The sequence below is a fragment of the Rhineura floridana genome, chromosome 3, assembly GCF_030035675.1.
Source record: "Rhineura floridana isolate rRhiFlo1 chromosome 3, rRhiFlo1.hap2, whole genome shotgun sequence".
Classification (NCBI taxonomy): domain Eukaryota; kingdom Metazoa; phylum Chordata; class Lepidosauria; order Squamata; family Rhineuridae; genus Rhineura; species Rhineura floridana.
In genome coordinates this window covers 156,871,645-156,894,256 of record NC_084482.1, presented here as the reverse complement: position 1 = coordinate 156,894,256, position 22,612 = coordinate 156,871,645, and the positions used below count along the sequence as shown (strand labels likewise).

General features: G+C 43.0%; 1 protein-coding gene across 7 annotated transcripts in view; it reads left to right on the top strand.

The window, feature by feature from the left end:
• The window catches only part of GRIP2 (glutamate receptor interacting protein 2), a 323,541-nt gene that overhangs the window by 231,815 nt on the left and 69,114 nt on the right, over window positions 1-22,612 (top strand). For 5 of the 7 annotated variants that reach the window (XM_061618434.1, XM_061618433.1, XM_061618435.1 and 2 more), the window contains exons 8-12: window positions 6,678-6,825; window positions 9,048-9,217; window positions 16,834-16,959; window positions 17,754-17,906; window positions 20,791-20,977. In XM_061618434.1, the coding sequence (XP_061474418.1) occupies window positions 6,678-6,825; window positions 9,048-9,217; window positions 16,834-16,959; window positions 17,754-17,906; window positions 20,791-20,977 (784 nt within the window). Of the gene's footprint in view, window positions 1-6,677; window positions 6,826-9,047; window positions 9,218-16,833; window positions 16,960-17,753; window positions 17,947-20,790; window positions 20,978-22,612 lie in introns of all 7 variants that reach the window. The other 2 variants (XM_061618438.1, XM_061618439.1) reach the window with 2 other exon arrangements.

Below are 22,612 nucleotides of genomic sequence, written 5' to 3'. Positions count from 1 at the left end.
ACAGTGGTCAACCAAATGCCTATGATAACCGTAGAAGTAGGACATGAGCACAATAGCATTCTCTTGCACTGCCAATCATAGGCAACACATATCTATGCAGCATTCACAACAGCAATTTATGTATTGAGGGCAGTGGGGGAATTGGAACTGCATGTTCTCAACAGCAAAATATACAATTTTTGAATCATAAGATAATGTGATTTTCCTGTAGTGCCAACAATATGGTGGGAAGGTTGTCTGGATCCCCTGAAAACAGCTGAGTACCAGCTGTGCATTTATTGCTCAATAAAACATTCTGCAAAGGCTCTTTGAGAAGGGAGTAGTGTCTGACCATGCATGCTTTTCCAATATATTGATGAGCTCTTTTTCACTAAGTAATAAAACATCAGCTTGTCTCTCTAATTGTCATGAATAGCACCAGAATTACATGGTTGCAATTTTTTTCTGTAATAGTATTATGGAAATAACATTTCAGAAGCAATAAATGCATCATATGTCTTTTTAGCTATAACTATTACACAGCAAAATTGTGTCTAATGAGCGTAAAACCTGGAATGTGAGACAAAGTACCCAGGGTTCCTAAAAGTGTGCCACTTTTTATGAAAACAAGTATCGAACTCTTAAGGTTCCAGGAAGTTTTTTAGAAAATTACCAAAACATGTAGGGTGGAGCGTTCCTCTTTAGGGCCCCAGCCAACCACCTATGAAACTACCAATGCAGCTGAACATTGGAAGATTCAGGACAGATAAAAGAAAGGACTTCTTCACACACCACGTAGTTAAACTATGGAATTCACTCCCCCAAGAGGTAGTGATGGGTGCCAACTTGGGTAGCTTTAAAAGAGGATTAGACAAATTCATGGAGGATATCAGTGACTACTAGCCCCAATATCGATGCTCTATCTCCATTGTTGGAGGCAGTATACCTCTAAATACCAGTTGTTAGGAATTGCAAGTGAGGAGTATGCTGTTGCACTCAGGTCCTACTTGCAGGGTTCCCACACACATCTGGTTGGCCACTGTGACTACAGGATGCTGGACTAGATGGGCTTTTGGTCTGATCTTATTATACTTCCCTCTTGGGTGTAGATGATGTCATTTTGACTATGTAAGGATCCACACATAGAGAACTGAGCTTGCTGTTAATATAGCTTAAAGCCCAAAACAACTTGAGACCAGGATACCTAACAGACCACCTTCCCTAGCACGAATTGAGGAGCCCCTGCTGGATATTCCACAACCAGAGGACTGTCACTTGCTGACAACATGGAAGCAGCTCTTCTCTGTGATAGCACACATCCTCTGGAATGCCCAGCCTTGGATAATTCATAAGGCAGAGATAAAAACGTATATGTTCATCCAAGTTTTTCTGGACTCTGACTCTTAATTTTAATTTTTTGTTTTGTACGCTGCTCAGTTTCATTCATGATACGCAGTTGCTTTTTGTTTTTTATCTTGCTTTTTATCTAGCTTTTAGGACATTTTATTGAATGTTTTGTCTGCATTGGTTTTATGTAAACTGCTTAAATGTTTTTATCATATTAAGTGGTATTAAATGGATAGGATAGGGTAGGGTAGGAGGGCAGGCAGATTAGTTGGTGCAGTTCTGAAGCAAGGGTAGCCAAACCTGCCACCTTCCTCCCTTCACAGAAACTGTCAGGCCATTTCACATTATGGGTGGAGTTCCCACAATGCTGTGGTAAAACAGGCAAATGGGGGAGCAGGTGGGCCAGGCAAATATTTCCTGCATGGTTGAGCGCCAGTCATTGTTGAAAAAAGGAAAGAAAGAAATTAAAGAAGAAGAAAAGAGACCTGGTTGCATGCATCAGTAACTTGGTTTCCCATCAGGGCTGAGCCAACCAATCTCTTATTATGTCAGTTTTATCTTTAAGAATGGAACATGGGGAACTGGCACAGTCTTCCTGTAGGCAGTAGGTACAGGGTACCCAATCAGTGTGTTTGACAAGCAAGCCATCCTCCATATGGGAGTGTCTTTATTGGCACACATGCGGCAAGTCAGGGTTGGGAACCTCAGGCCTGTGGGCTGAATATGGCCCTCCAGGTCTCTCTGTCTGGCCCTCGGGGCTCTCCCCAGGCTACACCACTCACTGGCCCTGCTTTGCACACTCCTGGAGTGTTTTTGCCTGGCTGGAATGTGTCATTGAACTCTGATGATGCTTCTTCTGTGCCTGGATGAAAGATAGAGAGCTGTGTGTGTGTGAATTAGCCTAATGTGCAATTCAGCATTCATTGCTCTGTCCATTTTTGTCACTGGCTCCAGCCACTATTGGCATGTGTTCTCTGGATGTTTGCTCAGAAGGCAGTACAGTCCACTTGGGCTGGAAAAGGTTCCCCATCCCTGCTAAAATCTGGCTGGGGTGTGGGAACCAATGAGTTCTGAATCTAGCAGTGCAACATATCCTACAATAGTTCACAGAAAAAATAGGAGCAATATTTTAACACCCTAATTCCCATATCAAAGATTATGGCCAGAACTCCCACATACCCACTGCTGCTCATTGTTGAAGGCTCTGCTCCATTTCCTATATGCTTGAATCATTTGCTCTGCAATAACCTTTTGGTTAAATATATACTGCATGGTTGGCCTACAATATGTCATCAACAAATAGTTCAAACTGTAATGTGGTGAAATGTCAGGCCATGTGCACTGCGTGGTGCCTGTGGTTTCATGCACATCCATTTATATGGATATGGGCACTAAAGATGGGATTCACTCAGATGAGATTTAATTCCTGGAAACCTTGGGGAGGCAGCTGAACCCTGAAGAATGGCAATGCTAGCAACTCATACTGAAAACATTTTAATAAGGCATCTGGGGGAAGAGGGGCAGGTATCAGAAAAAAAGGATTGTCCTTGGAGAGGAGAGATGGTGCATATACCAACATTTTAGCAGCATGGAAAGGAAATAGGCAAGTGGTATAGGGGTGAAAAGCCTTGATCTGACTCATCAAGAGGCAAGGGCGACAGGATTTCCTAGAACTGATTCCATCTGCTTTTCCTTTTCAGGCATTTTGAAATGCCTGGTGGGGTTACTATGACACTTGCTAGCCTCTGCATATCCGAGGTGCTCTGAAGGTCCTAATTGCAGTCTAAATGGTGATATATATTCTTTGTAAGTACTACTGCTTTGTGAGGGGTTTCTCCTGCATTAAGGGGAGGAGGTTTTATGTTTCTAGGCAAGCAGGTATTTACTGCCCAGAAGTTGTTCCTTTATCTCCCTCAAACTTCGCCCATATTATAGAAAAAACATTTCCTGTACTAATGGAAGACACTTGATACTAATAGTCCTTTAATTTCTAAACATATTCTTACTGGACATGTTCCCATCTCAGGTGAGCAAATGTTGACCATGACTTAGTTTTAAGCGGATAAATTGAACAGTAATAGTTTTGAAAAACAGAGGTATTATGGTTCTATTATTCCTGGACATCCTAATGCTAACCTTGACCACGACTAACATCACTAGCTGTAAGTTGCCTAATATTGAGGTTGAATTACATGTATGCATTAGATCTTGCATTCCTAAGATGGCACCCGTGGGCACCATGATTCCCTCGGGCACCTCTCTTGTTGTCTAACAAGGCATACTGTCCCTCCCAGTTTTATTTTTTTGAATGAGTTTTTTATTTGGTTTGGGGCTGCATGCCTTTTGGTGGTCTGTGTTTGTTTTGGGGAGTATTTAGATTTTTATTTTGGAGAGGGGAGGTTCTGAACCTTAGCAGTTTTTCTTCAGTGAAATGGATATTTTGTGGTGCCCACAACAGTTTCTTAGATTTCCAAATGTGCCCCTGAGTCCAGAGAGGTTGGGGACCCCAAATTAGACTTTTTAAAATCACGCCTTTCAAGGTGGATCACATCTTTAAAAGGGACCAGATGACAGCCTTGAGTATGTACATCAGAGAGCATATATGTTGTTCCAGTTCTTAAAGACAGCAATCCCAAACCCAGTTTACATGGAAATCGTACTGAAATAATTATATTTACAGTTGTATAACTTAGTGCCAATTTATAGTTTAGCTGGTTAGGCTTTCTTAAATTCTGAAGAAACTTTCATTTCCTATCTGTTGTTTTGTTGAATAGGGTTAAATGCCAAAGAGATGAGTTGTATTTACTAGGTCAAAGAAGCAATTGTGTTCTGCAAACTTTGAAGCTCATTTGCATGCCAAATGTAAGCTAACTGCTAAATTTGAACAGCTGGAGAGCTCAGATCTAAAGTCTTGCAAAGCTGGGTCTGGTGCTATCTTTCTAGCTGTTCAGCTTTAGCTGTGTTTCTTAAGTAATATTTAGGTGATTTGAAACCAATCTAAACAGTAGATACCAAGATTACAATTTACAGAAAGAAGAGAATTATGTTTGGATTTACTGCTTAAGTCTCAAAACTTAATGTGAAACATCTTAAATATTTTCCCCTGTAGCCTACACTTAGGAATATGATCTGAATAAATGGCCTCATCCAGTGAAACAGATGCCAGCTCAGAATGTGTACACATGCTTCAAGTAGTAATATAGTGGCAAATTCAGCAGTTCAGGGTCCCTTCATGTTAGTCACAGCCATGCTTCCCCCTTATTTTGCTGCTGGGTTGAGAATGAGATCCTTGTTAATGCTTCTCCCACAACAAGAGATGATCCTAGGAGCCAATCAGCATGAAAGGAGAGACTGTTCGCTGTTGAGAAGAGTCTTCTCAGTGGCTGACTCACCTCCTTTCACTCTGATTGGCTCCTATCAGCAGGAAAGGACAAGGAAGTGTGTTAGGCTCTTCTCAGTGGTTAATACCCTCCCCTTTCATGCTGATTGTCTCATACGATGCTGAAGACATAGGGACCCTGCTCCCAAAAAAGTAAAGGGTCTAAGACCCCCCGAGACCCTGGACGAATACACCTTTGGCTCCAAGATTCACCTTGTATCTGTATCTGCATTTTTAAACAGTCTGATCTGTTTCTGAGTCACTCTGTGTTCTCTCCACTTTGATTTGTAATTCAGGTTCTCAGCTGCGTTGTATGAATTCACTATAACAGGGAATCTAAAAATGCCTATAACTTTTTCCCTTTTGACCAAAGTGGATTAAATTTACTGGCACATGATTAAGTCTGCAAAAGTACAGGCAAATAAGTCCAGAGGCTTTATGTGAGGGAAGTAAAGGGGATTCATTTTCATCCATAATCCATATTAGGGCAATATCTTTATTATGCCAGCTAAAACTCCAATATCCATACGTTTCACATTTTCAGTGTGGTGGAGCAGAGGTTTGTTTCTTGCTGCTACTTAAACATAACATTTAATTAAGAGTTGGCCAAGTGATGTGTTCTTGCTTGTACACTTTTTAAAACTTGTTGCAGCTTCACACTGGCCTTTCCGGCGCTTGTTTGCATCCTCTGACAGGCCTTACAAAGTAAGTCCTCAGAACTCAGCTGCCTGCTGAGTTCTGAAGAGATCTGATTTTCACTTGTTCTTCAACCAGAGAAACATAGGATTTTAAAAATACCTTTTAAATTAACCACACACCAAAAAAATCCACTGCTGTGCTTTAACAACAGTAATCTAGAACTCTTCAGTCCTTCACATGCAACATTTTGAACAGTATCACATCTTGCAAAGCCCATAGACCTAGAAAAGCAAAGAGATATAGGAAAACATAGAGATGTAAGGTACAGAAAGGCACAGAAACAGAGCAACGTAAACCTTTATGAGGGTCCTGATCTGACTTGGGAGTGGCAGGGGGAGTCAATGAGTCAAACATGATATCAAGGGTGGGGGGAAGCACCCTGTTTCACCTCATTATTTGGTCCCAGACAGACCCATTTGCACACCATAGTGGATACCGTATCTGGCTTCCAGTACACATCTAGATACCATCATGGAAGAAACAGTGTTGGTGAACTTGCAACCCAGTCTGTGACTCTTTCTTACATAGAAATGTGGACAAGAAGTCCTGACTACTGAGCAGGAGTTGATGCTCCTGAGGAACAACGTTGCACCATGTTCACCCCCTCTCCTTGCCTGAGATACCAGGTGGCCTGCCACAAAGCCACAGGGTGCTAAATACCAGACTCTAGACCAGAGCATGAGTCCTTTTTTTTTAAGCTAACTACCATGGAGAGGAAGCACTTGATTCAGACATCAGAATAGGAAGGCTCAGTTTTGCTCTAGTGGTTACTAGAGCAGGTGATCTGTCCTGGAGCTATCCATGGTCCTGGTGTCTGGCTAACCCTTTGGCCTGAACCTTGTTCTCTCCAGCTGCTCTTCACCAGCTCCCTGCAGATTGTTCATCTGGTGTTTTCTGCTGTTATCTTCTGCCTATCTGTGCTGTTCCATTCTGTCCTTGGCAGACTGTTTCCTGCCCTTGTGGACCTCAAGCAGTCAGAGAAGGACAAGTGCCAACACAGAGAGGATGAGAGGGACATGGCAAGCACACCTGCCATGTAGCATGAAACAGCACTGGATGCACCACATTCTTTTGAATTTTCACGGATGGCTTATGTGTGTGAAGTGTTGACAATAGGGATTTCTAAATAAAGATGTAGAGATTTATGTGCCCTGAGTGGCCGTATGTGTTGAGCATAGTATGAACACCATTGCACACCCTTTGCAGCCTTGGTCAGTGACCTACTTAGGATGACTTGAGCAGAAGCAACTTTAAATGTCTTTCTGTTTTATAGATACAGTAGCCAATGCTTCAGGTCCTTTGCTAGTGGAAATTGCAAAGACCCCTGGCTCTGCACTAGGAATTACGCTAGCAACAAACACCCATCGGAATAAGCAGGTCATAGTCATTGACAAGATCAAGCCAGCCAGTGTGGTAGACAGGTACGAAGTCAAACTCTATTGGTGTTCTCCCATGTCTATTCTGTTTCCTCTTTCTCCATGTCCTCCAATCTTTCTATCTCTTGAAACTAATTGGGGGAGGGGGTTAGAGTGGTATATGAAAATTGCCACTGTGTCAGTATAAGGGGTACTTTGCACCACTAATACTTCTTGTATATGGAATATCCAGTATATACTCTGGAGCTGAGATGTACAGCAGTTCAGGGGCAAGATTTTCAAACTGTTCTGAAGAACTGTGGCTTCCTTGATGAGATGAAAGACTGCTTGCCACTTCTGCACCAATCTTCCCCTGCAATGTGCAGGCACAGGGGTGTGCTTTTATGCCGTAGTTTTCAACCTTTTCAGATCTGGGACCCACCTTTAGGCTATACATGCCCTTGGGGACACACTTCATTTTTTTATCTTATATTTGTATGGTGGTAGTACTGCTATTGTGATCCACCTGAGGTTAGGCTGCAACCCATCAGTTAAAGACTAGTGTTCTAGAGCACACTCTTGGTTCGCACTGAACAATGGCATAGCCCAACAGACCAGGCTAGTATCCTGTGCAAAATGAGCATATGCCGGTAGTATAAGTGACATTCTTTAGCAGGAAAGTTAATGTGGGAAAGCATTCTTTTAAGGCAGAATCTCTGAGAACTACTGATATACGACAAAAATAATAGTCTCTTGGCACCTTGAAGGCTCTTTTTTCTGCATTTCATTTCCCTCAGACCAAAAGATGTGAAGGCCCAGGCAAAAAAAAACCGGAAAAAATTTGGGGGGGATGACAGCTTTCCCCCCATTGTTTTTAAGCTGGAAAAAACATGGGTTCCCCTCCCCCATAATTTTCCATTTTTCCTCCCAAGCCTTCATATCCCTACTCAGATCTCACTGTTTATAATCCTCACTAAAAAAAAGCAATAGCCCATGCTACGACTAATACGACTACCCCTCTCGAAATGGATATATCAGGCAGATACTATAAAACACCAAGACAAAAACCTTACAATAAGAAATATGTGGCGATGTGGTTGGAAATGCTTTATGCTTTAACTTGGATTCCTACATTGATGTAGGACTTGAGGTTGGACTTGATGGCCTTATAGGCCCCTTCCAACTCTACTGTGGCATGATTCTAAGAAATGAATTTACCATACCATGTGGTTCAAGATAGCCAAATTCAGTTTCGTAGAGATTAAACAGGCCCAGGTGAATGTGTCACTATGAGCCTAAATTTAAGAATTAATTTGGAGTTCATAGATGTCTGAGATCCTAGCTGAGGTGTGGAATGATGACTTACTGGCAAAGAGAGAGCTATTAAGTATGTCTTCTTGTATACCTTTCTACGTAGGCTGCCGTATCAGGCCCTTTACAAACCATTGGCTCTGTTTTTGTTTTGTGTACAGTAAATAAACATCTCATTTGTTGTACATATTTCAGAGGCCTTTCCTTAAGAAGGTACTTTTAGTAGGGAAATATTTTACTTTCCCAGTACCTATCAGTTCTTTACTTTTCCCCCCTCTTCAGTGAAAAACATGATTTCCACCCCTTCCCCAGCTACCACATATTTTGCTATTTTGGGTGCTTAGTGAATGTGGTTGTCTGAAAATATGCCCTGCAGCATGGGAGTGCTCCTTTATCCTTTTTAGGAAACAAAATATTAAACACTATCTAGTACCAGTGTGTGCCATTTCAGAAACATTTTGTTTTTTAAAAAATGTTCTTTTGGAAGGTTGTACAAGTCCCTCTCCTCCATGCTGGATTATATCTGCCCTGATTTCTCTTTTTAAAGTGCCAAATGGCAAAGAGTAAAAGCAAGTAAGAATAAAATTTGGGTTATTTATTGCCTGGAAACACCCTTGGAAACGTACAATAATGATAATTCAGACTCCGTATGACACATGCATTTTTTTACTTCAGTTCACAGTGAGGGGAAGCCTTGTTTTCCAGCCCAAGCATCTTGATAGTCTTTTGGATAAGATCTCTTTGCTTTCATGTGTGTCCAACCAGATGGATCCAAAACTGGATCTCTGGTTGTTGTTTTTAATTTTTGGTTTCAGCTAAACCCCGACAAAGAATATTGCAGAAAGTAGATTTGACACATGCTACCTGGGCTTGGGTGTGAGGTAGGTGTCTGTGTCTGAATCTGTTGGGTTATGAATTTCTGTAGTGATAACCACAAGTGACTCCTCTATTTGTTTGGTTCTGTGTTTCTTCTGCAGATGTGGAGCCTTGCATGTTGGCGATCACATCCTTTCCATTGATGGCACTAGCACTGAGCACTGTTCTTTGCTGGAGGCCACCCAGCTCTTAGCTGCAACATCAGAAAATGTCAAGTTGGAGATACTGCCAGCACACCAAAGTAGACTCCCTCTCAAGCCTCCAGACACAGGTGTGTGTCAAGACTGATCGCTGCTCCCTCTGGGAACTGGTGTGCAGTAGTCATGCCGTGTTTGTCTGGCCTTTGCAAAATATTAGTTAGCATTTGAGAGCAGATATGTCTTGTGAGGGATCATTGGTTGGCATTGCGATCCCACAGAAACACATTAGCTTAGACTATGCATATTTCTGGATTTTAACTGTTCCACTACAATTTTATTTGTACACCACTTAGAGAGCTTTTTGATTAAACTATTTATTAATAGTCTAAATAACTAAATTAGATAAGGATGGTAGATACGACTCTTTATTGGATCATGGGACTTCTCCAGGTGAGTTTTCTTTTTTTTCATACCCTGTCATTTGGATCCAGATTTAATAGGTCTACAAGCACGACTGGCTCTGTATCCATCACAATAGTTGTTATTTAAAGACTGCTTTCATAATTTCATATTAATTTAGTCAAACACGCAGATAAAGATAGCTGGCAGATGAAAATGAGAGGTATGCAAATGCTGGCCTTTCAGTAGAGTGGCATGTGTTCTAACCAAGGTTGGTGGCTAAACTGAAGGTATGTCTGTGGCCTGTATGTGGTGAAGCAATAAGATGTTGCTATTATTATAGGTAAAGCTGCATTATGGATGAAACTAAGGCTACAATATTTAACTGATAAATTGCTTAGATTAACGTATGTATTTTAAAATCCATTTGACTAAAAGAGTGGTTCGATTCATTGAGCTGGCAGCTTTTTAAAAAGTACTTCCAAAAACTGTGGATGGCAGCCACTTTAGAAGAAGACTATCCCACTTTCTCTGTCATAAAGGAGACAATATATTTCTAAGGTACTGCTATTCCCTGCTGCACCATCTAAAAACAAAGAATATATGTCTTTTGTTTTGGATCTATTGTGTTTGTGTATATGCAAATTTATGCAAATTTAATCAATAAATTAATCAACTAAAAAGTATGTGAACAATCAGACTAGATTTAAGTTTTTTTAACTGGGGGACAGCCCTAGGTCAAAGTGTGTGCCTGCTGCATACTAAAAAGGCCTTTGCGATCAGGACCCAAAATTCCATTGCTTGAATACATAAATGAATAACAAATTAGGGGAGCATTTGAAATCTGCAACCTAGCCTAGCTTGTCAGTTGGAGTTTTGAAAAAATCTAACGTTCAAATGCTGGAAAAGGAAAAGCTTGTTACAATGACCTTTAATATTGTACTGAGAGAACCTTTTCCTATAATAATAATAATAATAAAATTTTATTTGTGAGTCGCCTATCTGGCCGAGTTAACGACCACTCTAGGAAACGTACATTGCACAATAAAATACAATATAAAAGAACCACAATTAATGAATAGTCTAAAAAACCCCTTCCAGTTAATAACAGCATAAAAATTAATCCACTTCAGACATCCTGTAGGCCTGCCTGAATAGCCAGGTCTTCAAGGCCCGGCGGAACCCCATCAGGGAGGGGGCATGGCGAAGGTCAGAAGGCAGGGAATTCCAGAGGGTGGGAGCCACAATTGAGAATGCTCTCTCTCTGGTCCGCACCAGTCTAGCAGATTTAACTGGTGGGACCGAGAGGAGATCTTGTGTGGCTGATCTCATCAGGCGGCATAACTGATGATGCTGGAGGCGCTCCTTCAGATAAGCTGGGGCGAAACCATATGGGGCATTAAAGGTCAACACCAACACCGTGAATTGGGCTCGGTAAGCAACTGGTAACCAGTGTAGATCTACTAACACCGGAGTAATATGGTGACGGCGACGGCTGTTCTTAATCAAACATGCCGCCGCATTCTGTACCAGCTGTAATTTCCGGACCGTTTTCAAGGGTAGCCCCACGTAGAGCGCATTACAGTAGTCTAAGCGGGAGGAGACCAGGGCATATATCACCCGTGGGAGTAGATGGACAGGAAGGTAGGGTCGCAGTCTCCGTATCAGATGTAATTGATACCAAGCTGCCCGGCTCACTGCTGAAACCTGAGCCTCCATGGACAGTTGGGAGTCAAGAATGATCCCAAGGCTGCGGACCTGTTCCTTCAGGGGTAACCTCACCCCATTAAGCACCAGGTCTATATCTCCCAACTTCCTCTTATCTCCCACGAGCAACACCTCAGTCTTATCGGGATTCAGCTTCAGCCTATTACCCTCCATCCATCCACTTACTGATTCCAGGCACTTGGACATGGTGTCCACAGACAACTCTGGTCAGGACTTAAACGAGAGATAGAGCTGAATGTCATCCGCATATTGGTGACACTGCAGCCTAAATCTCCGGATGATAGCCCCCAGCGGCTTTATATAGATGTTGAATAGTATGGGGGAGAGGATGGAGCCCTGTGGCACTCCACAATTGAGAGGCCAAGGGTCTGATACCTCATCCCCCAATGCCACCCGTTGATGCCTGTCTGAAAGATAGGAACGGAACCACCGTAAAACAGTGCCCCCTATTCCCAATCCCTCCAGGCGATCTAAAAGGATACCGTGGTCGACGGTATCAAAAGCCTCTGAGAGATCCAGGAGGACGAGGAAGGTATATTCTCCCCTATCTAATGCCCTCCTCATATAATATAAAATAAAAATAATATATTTAATTTGTTTGTCGCCTATCTGGCAAATAGCCACTCTAGGCGACGTACATTAAAATGAGATAAAATACAACAATAACAAATGCAGTCATATTAATAACAATAATAAAATACTGAACAGTCATCAATACATAAAAACAGTTATATTATCAGCATACGATAGATGGAGATTTATCCTTCCCAAGGACCTCAAAGGTCTGTTGGAATAGCCACGTCTTCAGGGCCTTGCGGAATACCTCTAGGGAAGGAGCATGTCGAAGGTCACATGGGAGGGAGTTCCAGAGAGTGGGGGCCGCCACGGAAAAGGCTCTTTCCCTAGTACCCACCAACCTAACTATTTTGGTTGGCGGGATTGAGAGAAGGCCTTGTGTGGCTGATCTAGTTGGGCGGCATAGTTGGTGGCGGTGGAGGTGCTCTTTCAGGTAAGCTGGGCCGAAACCGTACAGGGTTTTAAAGGTTAAAACCAACACCTTGAATCGGGCCCGGAAAGCAACCGGTAGCCAGTGTAGATCAAATAATACTTGCGTGATGTGGTCCCGGCGGCGGCTGTTGGTAAGTAAGCGCGCTGCTGCATTCTGTACAAGTTGTAATTTCCGGGTCGTTTTCAAGGGTAACCCCACGTAGAGCGCATTACAGTAGTCCAGACGAGAGGTGACCAGGGCATGCACCACGAGTGGAAGCTGTTGAACAGGGAGGTAGGGTTGCAGCCTACGTATAAGGTGTAATTGATACCAAGCTGCCCGGCTCACAGCCGAAATCTGAGCCTCCATGGACAGCTTGGAATCAAGAACAACCCCGAGGCTGCGGACCTGGTCCTGTAGGGGCAATTTCACCCCATCAAACACCAGGTCAACATCTCCTAACCCTCCCTTATCTCCCACAAGTAGTACCTCGGTCTTATCAGGGTTCAACTTCAACCTGTTCCTGCCCATCCATCCACTCACGGATTCCAGGCACTTGGACATGGTCTCCACAGCCCTCTCTGGTGAAGACTTGAATGAGAGATAGAGCTGAGTGTCATCCGCATATTGGTGACACTGCAGCCCAAATCTCCTGATGATCTCTCTCCACCAGGGCGCCCAAGGCTGTTTCAGTTCCATGTCCAGTCCTGAAACCAGATTGGAATGGATCTAGATAATCTGCTTCATCCAAGTGTATCTGTAACTGTTTGGCCACCACTCGCTCAATCACCTTGCCCAAGAATGGTAAATTAGAGACTGGGCGGAAGTTATTCAACTCTTGGGGATCCAGGGAGGACTTTTTCAAGATGGGCTTTATTACTGCCTCCTTGAGGGCTGATGGCATTGCACCCTCCTCTAAGGATGCATCTACCACTGCCTTGATCCCTTCGCTCAGCCTCTCTTTGCAGCTCATAATGAGCCATGAGGGGCAAGGATCCAACAGACAGGTGGTTGGCTTCACAGTAGAGAGCACCTTGTCCACTTCCTCAGAGGGGAGGGGCTGAAACCAATCCCATCGGACCGGACTGCAACTGGCCGACTCTGGCCTGCTTCCTGTATCCACGGCGTGCGGAATCATGTTCTTCAGACGCACGATTTTATCGGCAAAGTGTTTAGCAAATGTGTCACATGAGGCTTTAGAGTGCTCCATGGGTTCCTGAGCAACTGGACCGACCAGGCTTCGGACCACTTGGAACAACCTCCTGGGACAACACTCTGCGGACGCAATAGAGGCAGCAAAGAATTCCCTCTTTGCTGCCTTTGTTGCCATCTGGTAGGCAGCTATTGCTGCTCTAACCAGTGTCCGATCGTCTTCAGAGCGAGATTTCCGCCACCGGCGCTCTAGTCGTCTCACCTCCTGTCTCAGACTTCGCAACCATGGTGTATACCAGGTTGCTATCTGAGCTCTATTCAGGGGGAGAGGACGTTTCGGAGCCACCCGGTCAACTGCCCTAGTGATCTCCCTATTCCACTCCATCACCAGGGTTTTGACCGGGCGTCCTTCAGTCAGCTCCAAATCTCCCAGCGCATTCAAGAATCCTTTGGGATCCATCAGGCATCTGGGGCGGACCATCCTAATAGGTCCTTGTCCCCTGCGGAGGGTGTGTGGCATTGAGAGGTCTATGTTCACCAGATAGTGATCTGACCATGACACGGGGTTAAAAGAAACAGTCCCCATTTTCAGAGCACTTCCCTCCCCTCCCAAGACAAACACAAGGTCAAGAGCATGACCGGCTACATGGGTGGGCCCCATATTACTAAGGTGCAGTTCCCAGGAAGTCATGGTTTCTATGAAATCCCGAGGGGCTCCAGTAAGGGCGGCCTCGGCATGTACGTTGAAGTCCCCCAAAACCAATAGGTTGGGGGAGAGCACCCGCACGCCCGAGACCACCTCAAGCACCTCGGCCAGGGAGTCTGCTGTGCAGCGGGGTGGGCGGTACACAAGCAGAATCCCTAATCTGCCCTTTGGGCCCAGTCTCCAGTACATGCAATCAACAAACTTGGTCTCGTGGAGAGGGGGTCTGGTGAAAACCAAAGACCCTCGATAGATGACTGCCACCCCCCCTCCCCACCTACCAACCCTCAGCTGCTGTGCGTATTGGAAGCCGGCTGGACACATGGCCTCAAGTATAGGAGCTGAGGCCTCATCCAGCCAGGTCTCCGTAATACACATCAGGTCTGCGTTCTCATCCAGAATCATATCGTGGATGAGCGTTGTTTTTTGCACCACAGACCTGGCATTACACAACAGCAGTCGAAGGTCGGATGGAGTTCTGCGTCCCCCAGTTATCTTCTGGTTATGGGCAGGCCCGGAACAGGGGATGGATATTAAGCATCTATCCCTTGTTCCTGTTTCTCCTAGGGTAGGGACAGAGAACATAAAGTCTGCCAGATGCTGTTGGACTACAGTTCCCATCATCCCTGACCCCTGGCCTTGATGGTTGGGGCTGATGGGAGTTGGAAAGTCAACAGCATCTGGAAGGCCCTAGGTTCCCCATCCTTGTCCTATGGAAATCCTGGTATTTCTTGTGCTCTCTCCAAGATGAAAGGTCACACTTCCTATCCCTTTTGGCAATACCTCTTCTTCCTATGCTAGTGGAATGGTTCAGAAGGAGTGGTTTGCATGTGCTTCCAGACCTCTGGGAACATTATTACAGAAGTTATTCAGAAGTATGGCTAGGAAAAAGTGACTATAGTTTCTCTGGCAGAATTCTTAGCAATTCAGGGATGAATTTCCAGCAAGTCCTGCTTTTCAGCTGATACTGCTATAGGCAATCTCTTTTAGCTATGGTTAAACTCCAATTCTTTTAACCTTGGACAGTCTGATAGCCATCCTTCACGGATGAGGCACTCTCTACAAAATGAATTTTCAAAGACAGCTTAACTGATGACAGTACACGGAGTACATGGAGGAATAACTTTCTGATGGGGGCACAATGACCGCAAGTGACTGCACTACATACTTCTGACCTATGAAGTTGTTTCTTTGGGTAACTTAAATATCAGCAGCCTATTTTCTGTTTGTTCACTGTACAGTGTATGCTAAACTTCTGGGGTCAATTTATATCAACAGAATTATTTTGAGTCGGCAACCATCTCTGTTCTCATGTTTCTGGTTTCAGCAAGGCATACTAGCAGCTGCATTTGCTATCTAATCTGCAAAAGGGGGGGAACTCCAAGCATTTGCATTCTTTAATTAAATGGTGCTTTGTAACACTCTGCTCCATGTGTGTGTTGAGAGAACATTCACATGCTTCCCCTTCACTGGTTTGAAAAGTAACAGAAAAATTAATCACATGGGCAAATAATATCCGTTGCCATAAACCAAACTTGAGTTCACTTGCGGAAGTGGTACCTTTTAAGGAACATCATTTATGATCTTTTAAGTTCAGGTATGAGGAGGGCTTCTTCTAGCAACCAATAAGCCGGAGTTGCTCTTTTGGGCCTTAGCTGATAAGCTGGAGAAATCTATACTCAGCATTTTCTGTGTCAGAATCCTGGGTTGTCTGCCATTTAATATTTGGAGGGGTGGTTAGGGGTGGGACACAAGTTTTGCATGCAGAAGGTCTCATTCCTGGCATCCTTAATTAAAAGGATCAAAGGACTATATGAAACTGCCCTATACAGAGTCACACCATTGGTCTATCTAGCTCAGTTTCATCTACACTGACCCACAGCAGCTTTCCAAGGTTTCAGACAGGAGTCTTTCCCAGCTGTACCTAGAGATGCCAGGAATCGAACCTGGGACCTTTTGCATTCAAGGCATGTTTCTGCCAATTGATCTTTGACACTTCCCCTCAGGTAGCAGGATTAAGAAGGACTCCTCCCTAGATGATACTGATGAGTTGGAGTAGATGATACTGATACTGCAATAGATGATACTAGATGAACTAAAGGTCTAATTCAGTATCAGGCAGCATCATGAGTCATACATGTATTTGACAGTGCAATTTCCATTTTGTTAAAATGATTAACTTGAATTAGCAGTGACTCCTTGTTTCTTGGTTTGCAGAGGATCCCTCAACTATTTAACCTCTTAATAATTAAAGTAATGACAATTATTCCACAAGTGACAAGTTCACACACTCACAGATGAGCACTCTGCTTAGGAGCAGTGGAAATATTCCAGGGGGGATGGTTAACTCTTTCCCTGAGGAAAGCAAGTAATGTGGCCTATGCTGAATCTGGATGAGCCCTGCAAAGCAGGAGTTTGTGCATGTTTTTGCATTCAGAAAAAGGCCTTATGCTACAGGATGAAAGCCCTAAAGGGAATGTGTGCAGTCCGTAGGCTGCTGCAACCTCTACTGGCAATTTAAACCCAGGGTTTTTAAACCTGCACAGCTGAAGAAAAAGACTTTCAAGCATATGCTTCAGTCCTCCAAACAGATAAAAACTCTTGATGAACCACCTATGCAACTTTAAAACATAGTCTTGTTAACTTTCTTTTAACAGGGTGCTTACCACCAATTTGCTTTGCGTGCCATATATATTTACTCTCTCTCCCTCCCTCTCTCTCTCTCTCTCTCTCTCTCTCTTTCTGTTGTTACATTTCCTGTATAATGCTGGACAAAGTCAAAGTGCAAAAGAGTGATCACCACCATTGCTGGGATCCCTGTGTCAGCTATTGCCACACTCACCACCCAGGGCATTGCAAGACACCCACCTGGAACCAGACATCCAGCCAGGATTATTGCAAATGTAATATACTCTTTATTTTTCATCTCTGTTGATGTATCCAACAACAATCTGCATTCTCAGCAAGCAACACTGAAATGCTGTTAAGCAGAATGTGCCACACTGGTTGCTCCTGTGGACAATCCTTGGCTTCTCCATTTGTCAAGCCATCTCCTCCTTCTCCTGTTCCATGCTGAAGACCCATGTCTTCTAGCAACGCCTTTCTTAAAGTATCCCAGTGTTATCTTACCTGCTCCATCTCCACTGCCACCTGACTCTACCCTAAATTATCCTTGGTAGTCCTTGGTAATCTGTCTCTCTTCCCCTCTTCCCTGTCTTGTCCACTGAATGAAAATTAGAACTTCAGCCTGTGGGCTAGGGTTATGTCCCTTCTATGGTACATGGAACAGTCAGTATGTGATGTAGTAGTGCAATATTTCACTAAATTCTTTCCTAAAAGAATGTGAGTGAGGAGGAGTGGAGAACTCCTTACAGTGAAAGCTGCAGGGAAACCCCTTCAATAATGTGGAGTTTGGCAGGTTTATCAATTTTGTAGGCCAGCAAAATATGCTGGCATCCTGCAGATGGGTGGTGGTGGTGGTGAGGGAAACTTTAATGTAACTATTCCTAACATGCTTTGGGGAGGGGAAATAATTGCTAGTTAGCTACTAATTTTTAGTATATGCTCAGGCATGTGTATTGGTATGCAAATGGGCATGTGTCTCATGAGGCCTGGGTTAAAAGTTGGAGCCAACAATGATGTCAAAGAAGGTTCATTTCTGGCACTAAACCTGGCTTATGTGTGTGTTTTTGTCCAGCTCTTGTAGCTGCTAGCTTTGCATCTCCCACAATGAACACGTCGGGATTTGCCTGCCAGAATTCCAATACTCTACCTCGAAGCAACCATCCCATGAGCCCACGGGCCACCATGATGAGGAGAAGACAGAGGAAGAAGGAGCACAAAAGCTCATGTAAGGGTCTCAGGCACTTGCCAGGCAAGGGGTGGGTTAGGTAGGTCTACTTTGTTTAGGGTTCCTTGGGATTATTGATGCACTTCCTTAAATTTCTGGCTCTATTCCCTGCTCCTTTTTTTATTAATCACAAAAGGTGAATGGATGGCCTGTTGATTCTTTCTCCACTATGTGCTGTGCTGTTGGGATCTCTTGAGCTTCCCATGGCCTTTCAAATTCCCCCACAAAACACTAGAAACTAGAACCTCTTCCCCACTGTCTCCCAAGTTTCCCTCATTCTTTCTTCAAGCTATGCATGCGAGAGTTACAGATACTTTTTTTAAAAAAAACAAACAGGAATGGCTGTGGTCTGGAAGATGCTTAGAGTTATAGTTTTCTCTCTAGCATCAAGCTCAGGGCAAACTAGTTCTGCCGATATGGCAGCAGAAGATAATTGGATCAGGATGTGTGACATCATAACTCAGTCTCCAGCTCCCTAACAGTAAAATCTTCAGGTATTTTTTTAAAAATAAAAAAGGAAAGTAAGTGCAGAACAATATCTTAAATAACATGAACACACAAACAGGACTTAGGACTTCTATTTTTTAAAAAAAGGTGGATAACCTGCCTGAATAACGCGTATGTGTGTGGGAAGAGAGCAGAACTATGGAAGAAATTAGGTTGACATTCAATGTGAAGGCAAGTTCACATGTCTTTTTTCTTTTATTTTCTTTCTTTTCTTTCTTTTTTTGAAGTGCAAAGTTGGAAGGAATGTTGGTTGCAATCAGCAGGGAAAAAACTTTACCAGCTCCTGTTTTAGGATGCATATGGGGTGTTTCTGCCTAGCCCCTTTTGCCTAGAATTGCCATCCTTTTGTTCACTAACCTTTAAAGAAAATGCAGATGTCGATGTTTCCAAATTGTAGCATACCAATGTTTTCTGTATTTCCCTCCTGAATTTGTGGTATTTTAAAATTATAAATATCATTACGTAGATAGTTGTACATACTATCAAAACTTATATATACACCCATACACAAAAGATCATAACACATAGATTTACTTTCAACAAATAAAGAATATAATTCTCTAGTGTCATAATAATATGAACTTCCTCTGTTCCTTTAAAACCTAACATCTGTCTAATATATTGAATTACAGGGGCCCACTTCTGCAAGTTTTTTTTTAATATATATAATTTGTGGTGTCCTTTGATATAGGTGTCAGTTTAACAACTTCAATCTGTTTCCAAAGTTTTCACAGTAATTCCACCTTGGATTACAATTCCATGTTTTTGCATACAAAATTCTTGCAAAGGTAAGAGCATATAGCAGGGCTAGAGTTGATGGGAGTTGTAGGCCATAACATCTGAAAGGTCACAAGTTCGCCACTCCAGTATACAGAACTGATGGGTTTTTAAAAAAAGAAGTAATGAGAGGGAATGGGTATAGAATGATCTTGGCTATGGGGAATGGCATTGCTAGTTAATATAGTACCATGTTAAATGTTGTGTGAATCTCCATTTTAAATCCACTTGTGGCAAAGCAATGCCACAGCCAGCACTAAAGTCTTACCAAGAAGGCTTTTATCAAAGAATTCACCACAGTCAGCCTAAAAATGGAAGGCTATTTTCCATTTGTTCTAGGCCCTGATGAAAAAGGAGACTGTACCAATCAGTTTGGAAAAGAAACTGACAAGATCTCAGATAGCTGGTCACATGGGATGAGGGTGTGTGATTGAAAATAAAAATTAAAGTTGACAGAGAAAGAAAGGCCTTTGTTTTTGTGGATCAGTTCAGAAAACAACCTTCAGATTGTGACAAGAAGAGAAGACTACAGTTTTCTAGACACCAGTGTGCTAGCCTAGATGAATGCTTTCTTTCTTGTGAAAGTACTTTTGTTCCACTCATCCTTGCCATAACTCTCATGGAAACTTGTTTATTAACTGTAAACTAGCTTGAAGCACTGGTAGTTAAAAGGTAAGGGGATGGGATGGTTAGTTTTAGTGTGTCTCACAGTTTATGAAACTGGTTCTCACACTCACGCAGCCAAGAATCCATGGTGGAAAGTATATTGAATGTGCACCTCCCTACCATGTGTATAAGGAGTTGTGATTTGATGTTCCAAGTTCCACCTCTACATGTATAGTGAGTCGGTTCATGCAATCTTTCCTCTGCTATCAAAGGGCATGCAAATCAAGCCCATGAGCACTCAGGTCTGCACATGGAATGCCTAGTTAACACATTGCGTTATACACAGAACGAGGTTGAGCATATGGTTCTGTCTGCTTCCTGCACCACAGTCCAGCCAAGTGAATGTGCAAAAGTCAAACTATCCCAAGTTGTTCACCATTTCATCTGTATGATGAGCAGTTACTTATTGCTTAGTTTTTCTGTCTTCACGTTGCCCTTCCCTCCTTTATCTGATCTTTACTACAGCACTTAGTGGAGGACAATAATGTAACCACATCACTTGTTTATCTACTGTCTTGCATAGTCTGCATGCATCTGTCTTTGAGTTCAAGACCCAGCTTAGCTGCATGTTGTCCCTCTAGGCCACATTGTAAAACAATATCTTGCTCCATAGCTTTTCTCTGCACCTCAAACTAGGGCTTAAAGGGGTGGATTTGATCGAGCAGTTAAGAAACTGGATTCTAGTGGCACTACTTGGTGCAAATCTCTCGTTTGTTCTGTGAGCAGTACTTCTTGTGGTGATGGTTGGACTTCATCAGAAAACCTAGCTCTATCATTTGATGATTGCAAAAGCCCAGTGCTCAGATAGCAGAGTCTCCTTTACAAATGGTGGGTTTACACTGGCAGATTGCTTTCTTGTAGTAGGAATGGAACACAAGTTGCAGATGTTCCAAAAGTGTGTATTGCAACCTTGATTGTGTCTCTCTTCTTTCAGTGTCATTGGCCTCTAGTACTGTGGGTCCTGGAGGGCAGATTGTTCATACGGAAACAACAGAGGTGATTCTAAGAGGAGACCCCTTGAATGGCTTTGGACTGCAGCTGCAGGGAGGGATCTTTGCTACTGAAACTCTCTCTTCTCCACCTCTCATCCAATTTATTGAGCCTGACAGCCCAGCAGAAAGGTTAGAGACCTTGCTCTTGGGTTTCAAATGATGATTATAGTGTTCCCTTTTGTTAATAGAGGTGTCTCCCCTCACACAGAGATCACTTCTTTATTACCTTCCTCAGAATAGTAATTGTTTGTGACTTTGAGTGTGCACATCCATCAACAGAGTACTAATAGGAAGCTCCTGCCTGCCACAAAATATCTATCAGAGAGACTATTTGTTTTGTTTCAACATTGATTGCTACATTTCCTCATTAGATTAAACATCATTGTTTGGGGGGGGGTTGATGATTTCTTTCTGTAGTATTTAGACTTTAACAATCAAAAGCAGCCTACCATGAAATGGTCACAATCCATTTTAAAATACACGCACAAACACACAAATAACTAAATAGATTATGCTTTAATAAAGCTTGCAGTTACAGAGGGCTTGGAATTGGCCCAGTATTTCTTATACACTTGCCAAGTCCAAAGCAAAAGCAACATGTTGCTGCATGGACTTGCCTGAATTGAATGAGCCATGGATGTCTCTTTTTCCTCTAGGATGTCTACCCAGCTTTGTTGGCTGTTAATTTCCTCCCCTCAGGATTCTGGGGAATGCTAATATTTGCCATGCTTAGTTGGGGAGGGGCCGTAGCTCAGTGGCAGAGCATCTGCCTGGCATGCAGAAGGTCCCAGGTTCAACCCTCCAGCATCTCCAGGTAGGACTGGGAGATAATCCTTCCAGAAAACCCCGGAAAGCCGCTACCAGTCAGTGTTGACAATATTGACCTAGATGGACCAATGGTCTGACTCCATAGAAGGCAGCTTCCTGCTTTGAGTGTGGAGAATCACTGACTGCTGCAGGGTGTAATTTTCATAAGTTACACTGCACAACCTCTTCAATCAATGCAGCATTGCCCTTTTGATGTAGTCATTCTGGGCACGTCTATAATTCTACTGGGGTTTTAATTGGAGCTACACAATTTGTGACCAACCATATTTGACTGCCTACTAAAGACCCAATCAATCTCTTACAGTGCAATCCAATACATGTCAACTCAGAAGTAAGCTCCATTGGGTTCAATGGGACTTACTCCCTGGTAAGCGTGTGTTGGATTGCAGCCTTAGTTTTGCTGCTTGTCTGAAGAATATAACAGATGGATGGAGGGACATGTTCCACACAGTGGTGGGTCACAATTTTGCACAGGCTTGGTTTATATTCGTGCCAGATGACCTTGGACCCCAGACTTACTTACAGGAATGAGACTGGAGATTGGAGTGCTTAGATTCATTGGGATGGTTAGATTCACAGAGGATGGATTTTGCTTTACCATTATGGAATCCGATTGTTGCCACATTTAGGAGGATGAAATCATGGATCAGATTTGCTAGTGACCCTGGATGGATTTTCTTCCTTTTCTTCTTCAATCCAGGCTCATTTTTCTTCCACCTTCTGCATTGCTTAGTTAAACAAAACAATTTCCTAACCATCCATAATCTTGCTGTTTGGGCACCATTTTTTAAATTCTTGCCCCAGATTAATTCATATAAATCCATAAAAATTCAGATTTCAACAGACTCCTTGAATAATATTTTTATAAAAAAAGCAGGACAGAAACATTGAAAATTAATTAATAAATACATTTATCTTTAAAATACACATTCAGCA